General features: G+C 41.6%; 1 protein-coding gene across 4 annotated transcripts in view; it reads right to left on the bottom strand.

Annotated features, from left to right (window-relative positions):
• Nucleotides 1–1,688: 1,688 nt before the first annotated feature.
• The window catches only part of APIP (APAF1 interacting protein), a 32,954-nt gene continuing 26,414 nt past the window's right edge, over nucleotides 1,689–8,228 (bottom strand). For all 4 annotated transcript variants that reach the window (XM_046643945.1, XM_046643943.1, XM_046643946.1 and 1 more), the window contains 4 exons: nucleotides 7,521–7,638; nucleotides 5,694–5,829; nucleotides 2,618–2,785; nucleotides 1,689–2,011 (listed from right to left, as the gene is read on the bottom strand). In XM_046643945.1, the coding sequence (XP_046499901.1) occupies nucleotides 1,912–2,011; nucleotides 2,618–2,785; nucleotides 5,694–5,829; nucleotides 7,521–7,638 (522 nt within the window). In that variant the 3' untranslated portion in view covers nucleotides 1,689–1,911. The remainder of the gene's footprint in view (nucleotides 2,012–2,617; nucleotides 2,786–5,693; nucleotides 5,830–7,520; nucleotides 7,639–8,228) is intronic.

The following is an 8,228-nucleotide window of genomic DNA, read 5'->3' as shown; positions in this document are numbered from 1 at the left end:
TCCTTGCAGAAGCAAAGCCCTCAAGGTCAGAGGACACTGGATCCAAGGCCTAAGTGGAGTAACTGGCATTAGAACCAACCCTGCAGATGGCACAGAAGGCTGCAGGCAGGAAGGCTGTGGAAGCGTCAAGTGGGAAGGTTGGCTAGTTCTCTTTGCAATGAATCCTTTTAGTCTCTTCAAGTATGAGAGGAAGTTACCATGGGGCGGGGGGGCAGAATGTCGGTGATTGGATGAAAGATAACAGTGAGGAGAAATAGTCATGAGATCGGAAAAACAAATTTACTAGGGAAATACAGGAGGTCTGTTTGGCAGTATCGAGTGCCCATCTGAGATTTGTGGTCATAAATCTCAAGTGCGATTAGTCAACACAGTTGGGTGATTTTTCCCCATCAGGCCTTGCTGCCTGGGTGCAGGTGCTCAGTGGTTGGCTTACCAAGGACTGAGGGCTGCGCCAGCTGAGTATGACGGAGAGAGTGAGACACAAGGCGGGTAAGACGTTTGTGAGGAAGTGGTGCAAATACAAGGCTGCAGTCTATGCTTCCCGGGGAAGGAAGCAAGGACATGAAAGGGGTCACGGATGATGACCAGTGGTATGATCAGGGGACTAGGAATCCGGATGAGGTTAGAGAATTGCTGGAGGGAAAGAACCAGGGTAAATGAACTCAAAGGGTAAAGATGATAAACTAAGAGAGGAGTATATGAGATTGAGATTTTGGAGATGGTACATTATTAATTTTCTCCTCAAATAAAAAAAAAGCATTAACCCAATAAAACTGTATTTATTTTTTGATGAGGAAGATTGGCCCTGAGCTAACATCTGTGCCCATTTTCCTCTATTTTGTATGTGAGGTGCTGCCACAGCATGGCTTGACGAGTGGTGTGCAGGTCCGCGCCTGGGATCTGAACCTGTGAATCCTGGGCCGCCAAAGCAGAACACATGAACTTAACCACTATGCCACCAGGTCGGCCCCCAAATAAAACTTTTATGATCAAATTAATGTTGCTTTTGGCTACATTAAAACAAGTACTTTCGGGGGCCAGCCCCGTGGCTGAGTGGTTAAGTTCGTGTGCTCCACTTTGGTGGCCCAGGGTTTTGCTGGTCGGGATCCCGGGTGCAGACATGGCACCACTCATCAGGCCACGCTGAGGTGGCGTCCCACATGCCACAACCAGAAAATACAACTACGTACTGGGGGGCTTTTGGGTGGGGGGGAGAGAGAAAAGGAGGAGGAGGAAGAGAAGAAAACGTTGGCAACAGATATTAGCTCAGGTGCCAATCTTTAAAAAAAAAACAAGCACTTTCTGATTACATCACTGGTTTGGTCAGGGTTGGTCTGGCTAGGAGAGTCTGGGTTCATATTTTGAATTTGAATTTCACAATCAATCTCCAATATAAAATGAGTGCCCTATGTTTTCTTACAGGGAGGCATTACAGCATATAGGGGAAATCCATAAAACTTTTGACATCAACATTGAAAGATATATTTGGCCTTAACTTTTCACATAAATTTCCTGCCAATATCAACAAGAAAATGCTCGTTCCATAATTAAGTGGAAATTTTCCAATGAATTCTATTATCACCAGCAACTTTAAAGAATAAGAGGAATTCTCCGGGCATGGTATAAAAAAGGAATTAATTTAAAGGAAAATATTTTGTTGTTAAGGATTTAAAAATAAACAGAAAAAGTTCATTATAAAGGTTTTATTCCACTGCATTGTCATTTAAAATTACCAGAACATAAGAAAATATCATCCAGTGTCAGAGAGAGTCAGGATGATCATCTGCATATTTAGTGACAAATTAACAGCCCTCATGGAAATTTTCAATTCATTTAAAAAAATAATCAAGTTTCATTTAAGTAATAATTAAGATAAGCGTTGTCTCTGTATATAATTAAACTTCCATTGGCTTATACAATTCCATTTTCTCCAACTGGAAGCTGTGTAGGATCCAGCCCTACTTTCTTCATTGATACGGCAATATCAAACAAATAGTCATAACACTCACACCTGTGAAAGAAAAAGCAGAAAGAACTGAAGGTTTTCAGGGAAACTGAGCTCTCTAATCCTGATAATCACACTTCTCCTCTCCATCAGGTTAATCCTGTTCCAGGTATATTTTTTTTCTCAATTCCCAGGCCAAATTTTTCTTATTTTGCCCCCAACATTATTAAAACATGGAGGGGAATCATACTGATCATGCAACCACATATATATACATCTCAGGAAATAAAGGGGAGTTTAAAATATATTAACATAAATCTCGATTTTTCACTCTATGCCACTTTTTGCAATGAATGTGGCAAATCATCACCTAAATTGGGTTGCTTTATTCTCCCTGCCAGCCTTAAACTCCAAGAACAAGATCTGTGTTTCTTTCTTCTTTGTATCAAAGTGCACAGGGCTTTGCTAAATAATACCTTATCCAATACACAGTTCTTAATAAATGAATACATAATACAAATCAAATGTCTAGAAATAATAATGATAAACTATTTAAATTTAAACCAATAACATATGAAAAATCATACTTTATTTTAAATCCTAAAACATGCCTTGTCCTCTTTCACATTTAGAGTGGTGACTTATCCCAAACGTTCGCTGCTTTATACTCACATGGTTTTAGCCTTCTCCCACGTTTCTCCCCAGACGTACACTCCGTGCCGTCTGACTAGAACCGCGCAGGAGTCTGGGTACTCATTCATGGCTCGAGCCATTCGCTCTTTGAGGTCTTTCTCCTCAGGAGTATTCTCAACAATGGGTACAACTAACATATCATCGTATCTGTAAGACAAAAAAAGCCATTTTTTTTCCCATTAAAACAAATAAAGGTGTTCACATGTAAAATTTAAATATTTGTCAAGTAACCAGTTAGACATGCTCTTTACATCTGGAAAGCCACTCCAAATTAGGAACAAGATGTTGCATGTTATTCTGTGTATCCTGCATAAACATTGGTATCAAAAGACGCCTTGGGAATCTCGCAGGCACTGTTCTAATCCTCAGTAAAGTGGCAGAAATTTGTATGGGATACCAAAACCTCTCAAAGAAATTATCAAGACCATACAAGCATTTCCTTGAAGCAGAGATCATCATAATATTTTTAACAGGAGATGGGAAATGACAGATCTTAGAAAGAAGATCTTAGGAAGAAGGATTAACAATTGAACTACTTATTAAGTAGGACTTTTCCAAGGATATAAAATCATTTTATTTCTGCAGGACTCAAAAGTGTCTCAGAGGCAGATAGACACAGGCATGGCTTGCAGCACTGGGATAGCAAGAACCTTCTGGAGACAACTGTTGAAGGCATGATAATATTTCCAGAACATTCTCACATCTGTGGCATTAGAATTTCTTTTACTTCTACCTTGTGAGGAGTATGCCTTCTTTTTATTCATGTAATAATATTTAAGCAAATTACTTAGTTACTGGTAAAATTTAAAGTCTATCCCTGAGGTCATTTAGAACTAGTCAAAAGTCAGACATGTTTTCCTTGTCACATGAATTTCTCTTGCCTTGTTAATGTAACATCTGCTTTTTCACCACCTCTGTAAGGGCTAAATGAAAAAAAAAGTTCTAGCTAAAGTATTACCAGAAAGTGCCCCTTTAGGGCACGTATATGCTAAGGGGCAATCATGTGTTAAGTAACTTGGCCAGCCATTATCATTAGCAGTATGGAGTTGCTCATTATCTCACTTACGTAAAACACAGGTAATTATAAAACATTTTTAATTATGGAAGGAAGGAATTGCTGGTTCAAAATCTTTCCTAATACTGGCCAGGAGAACCACAAACTTCTATTTTCCTCCACTACATACTTGGTAGTCGGACATATTTTCAAGGGCAAAATAAGACCAGAAAGCTGATTTAATCGAAGCCACCCGTTTCACAGACAGAGCACCTATCAGTTAGAGGAGGAACAGAAGTCGGGGTGTCAGGATGGTGCTGTGGCCTTCAAACAGTGTTCTTTTCTCTCCACCACAGGCATGTTGCTTGCAAAAGGGAAGACAATCATATTTAAATGTGGTAACCTCCACTGATAAGAATTAGCTATTTGAAAGGTTTTTTCCCCCTAAGATAGACTTAAAAAAAATACAGTAGAGGGGCTGCCCCCGTGGCCAAGTGGTTAAGTTCGCGCGCTCCGCTGCAGGCAGCCCAGTGTTTCGTTGGTTTGAATCGTGGGCGCGGACATGGCACGGCTCATTGAGCCACGCTGAGGCGGTGTCCCACATGCCACAGCTAGAAGGACCCACAGCTAAAAAAAAAACATACAACTATGTACTGGGGGGCTTTAGGGAGAAAAAGGAAAAATAAAATCTTTAAAAAAAAAAAATACAGTAGAGAATATCAAAACCCTCCTTTCTTATTTCATCCAGCCTTCACTGCCCCTTCTTTCGAAAACTGGACTCTAGGATTCTCCCCCAATTCTGATGAAATATGACTGCTCCCTGAGCTGAAATAATGACCCTGTTACTGACTTCCCAGCCAGGCTCAACCAGAATTGCAAAGAACAGCTCAAAAAAACTTGCATTCTTTAAATTCTAAAACATTCAAAATAATATCCAAAATATGTATGTTATGATGCATAAGAAATAGCGTTTTTCCATTCATGTCCTTTTTTCCACAAAATTCCAAAGGCTGTCTACGTGCTCTGTCCCTCTACTCACCCTTTCTTCACAGGTCCTTCTCATCTATGTTACTTCTTCACCAAAGCAATCAAATGCTGATGACACTGATGGCACACGTCATGCCACTCCTTCAGGGCCCAGATGTGGAAAAGGCAACAGGGGGCTCTGCTATCTTTAGTATGTGCTCTTTCAGAATTTAAATATTTAACTTATGTAAACAGGTGTTTCACAGTGCTGAAGAATGCTTTAGGCACACGATAAATATTAACCGAAACCAAATCAATTTCTCAGCACACTAGTTTAAACATGCACACTCTGTGACATGTGGTAACAATAAGATGTTGAACACTTTGGAAAAATGACACCCTTTTCTCTAAACAAGGCAGGATCAGGCCCTTTAGGGAATTACGCAGGGTGAGGGTTCAGGAGAAAGAAGGCCAACACATTCAGATGAAACGTGGGGCCTGGACCTGAGCAGAGGACGTGTCTTCACGTTATTGGATTCTGGATTCACGGATAATTCCTACACTTCTGTGTGCTGGTGGACCGATTGGATTTTATCTAGGAGGCCTCTGTTCTATACTACCTATGCCATTTTCCATACTGAGAAATTATAAAAATACAGAGATCTACTTAATTAAAATAATTATAAAACTTTTCTAAATATAAAAATGTTTTAGAAATACTAAATTAAATCACAATGAAGTCTAAACTTTAGTCAGGGCTGAAACTCCCCGAGACAGAGAGTGAGGAGATTCTGCTCTCTGGGTTCTTCAGTAAAGGAACAGCATCTTCCCCTCTCTTTAGAAATCTCAGCCACGGTTTTTCATTTTACTCTGACAAACGTTTTGTTATTAGCGTTGCTGACAATCTACCAAGACCAAATGACGGTGGGCAGGAAGGGCAGGAGGCATCTGACTTGTGTCACTGAGAACAGATCTGCATGTATGTTAAGTGGGGTATCATTTAAGAGACCCCGCAAGCATCTCATTAAATGCATAAAAAGATCAAAAGAAGGAAAAACGCTTTTCAAATTATTAAGTAAAAACAGAAAAAAATACCTGTAATATCCTCCCGAGGTACATTTCCTTATTCCTTTTATCATCTCTTGATGTGTAATTTTAAACTCCCGTCCTGGGAAGAGCAGGGTGGCCAAGACAGCAGCTTTTGAGTGGGTGTGAATCACCGCGCCTGCTCCTGGGGGGAGAGTGAAGGCACACGCTCGTGAAAACCAAATTACACCTTTCAGAGAAACGATACACATATGTGTGCACACACAAATACATTTATATAGTGTTACGGCATGGAATAGTAAGTCGGCAGTGGGGAGGAGGGTGGGAGGGAGGAAGAGAGAAATAACGATAGACGAGTTGGAAAGCAAAATAATTAAATTTTATCCAGCATGAGGACAATCCACAATACTTTACACATGCTCGAGAAATCTGTTAGATGGCCTGAAGTACAGCTCTAACAGTTAAGGAGATCACAATCACAGTGCAAACACGACTAATGGGGATCCTGTGTGCCGGGCACTGGGCATCGCCCTTACACATGGTATCTCCCGGCATCGTCACAGCCACCACAGAGGTAAACTCTGTTCCCCCAGTTTCGGCCAGGAAATGGAGGCTCAGAGATGCTAAGCCATGTGTGCACGCTCACAGATAGGGTGGCAGAGCTCAGATTCGAACCCAGGTCGGCGAGACTCTTAATCACAGGTTAGGCTTCACAGCACAGGCCATGTCTTGGTAACTTGAGGGATGGAAAAAAGTTTTAGGTATAGACATAATAGACTTACCTAAAAAGGATTTACAGGCTATAAAATTCAGGAATGGCTGTTTTTGCCTTGGAAGTTCACTGAGCTTCCTGCTGTGAGAGGCTGGTCCCCAAGTGCCATCCTGGCAGCATTAGCTGCAAAGGTACAGGAACAGGGTGGTGCGACCCCTTCCTGGAGGGGACCTCACATGGGTCCCGGGACCTCGCTGTGATGCTCAGCCTGCACGCCAGCAGTAATCTCCTATTTCACCCTCCCCTTGGCTCAACCCTCCCAGGCTGGTTTCCCACCGCCATCTCTGGGAATTACAGCAAGACTCCCACTTCGATCACGCAGTAACTGTTTCAAAAAGAGAGCGCCACGCCCACTGAAGTGAAGAAAATGCCCTAATTCTCTCTCATCTGTAACTTGACTAAATGCTACTACAAGGTCTCAGAGGTGTACCTCTACCCTAGGAGTGGGAATCTGATTGGAAGTACAACATTTAGTCAGTCAAAGTGACAATTTAGTGGAGCCACACTGACCTGGGTCGAATTCTGGCCCTTATCCTCACCGGCTGTTTAATTTGGGGAAATCTCCCTGAGCCTCGGTCCTCTCATATATAAAATAGTAACAGACCTTCCCCACGGGCTGACGGGAGGGCTGAATGAGTTAACACACTTAGAGTTCCTGCACATAAAGTAGGTAATCAAGAAATGTGAACCAGAATAATAATTACTATTATTTAGGGAAGCCTACTCTGCAAACGGCCGGCCCGGCGGGCTGGTGGTTAAGACTCGGCACTGTCACCGTCACGGCCCGGGTTCCCTTCCCAGTCAGGGACCCACACTGTCACATTGTGGTGGCTGCGTGTGGCTGTGATGCTGAGAGCTCTGCCACCAGGATTTCAAATTCCAGCAGGGTCCCCCATGGCGGACAGGTTTCAGTGGAGCTTCCAGACTAGACAGACTAGGAAGAAGGACCTGGCCACCCACTTCCGAAAAAATCGGCCGTGAGAACCCTGTGAACAGCGCGGAGCCCTGTCTGACAGCGCCGGCAGCCTCAGCTCGGCGGCCCATGGGGTGCTGGCAACAACAAACTGCCAATATTCTGTATGTCACACACGTTTTCTGCCTACCTCTCATGGTGTAAGCATTCATGAAAAGAGGAGTACACTGGCTTTTCTTTAGATTCTTAGATGCTGGAGGTCCACTTAGATCCTGTTCATTTATGTCACAAACGAACATGTCTTCAGGCTATTTGCAGAGGGAGAAAAAGAAAAACGAAGGCTTATACAATATCAGATAGAAATGTCCCCTCTCGTGTGTGCAGAACATGTGTTATACGTATATTATCCACACACACAGAGGGCTAAGATAGATGTATATATTTAACTCATATTTTAAATATTCACATATAGTTTCTCTCTCAAAATTTTTTAGCCATTTTGAGAAATAAAAAATGTTTTCTACTAATAAAAATATTCTCAAGAGTGTTAAAAACCTTACTTTAGAATTTGAAGACTACAGTGATATGTAAAATTTAACACGTATGTAATCATGTTGCTGTCATTTATCAGTGTAGCTTCTCAACTCTGCCCTTGTAGTTTCACAACTATATTTCAGAGAGACTATACAAAGAAACCTTCATTCTAAGACGGGTGTTATAATTTTTTTCCCCACAGTTCATAACATAAGAGGAATTTTCTTATCCCCTGAGAAACTGAACTGGTACTCAGAAATGTTAATCTCAGCATGGTATGTTATTCTTAAAGTTAAATTATCACAATATAACCACTCTTCAAAACTAACATTCCTTTAAAAATTAATTTCATTTCACCCAACAG

Source organism: Equus quagga, chromosome 17 (genome assembly GCF_021613505.1).
Source record: "Equus quagga isolate Etosha38 chromosome 17, UCLA_HA_Equagga_1.0, whole genome shotgun sequence".
Lineage (NCBI taxonomy): Eukaryota > Metazoa > Chordata > Mammalia > Perissodactyla > Equidae > Equus > Equus quagga.
Note: the sequence above shows the minus strand (reverse complement) of the source record. Positions and strands in the feature narration are given on the sequence as shown.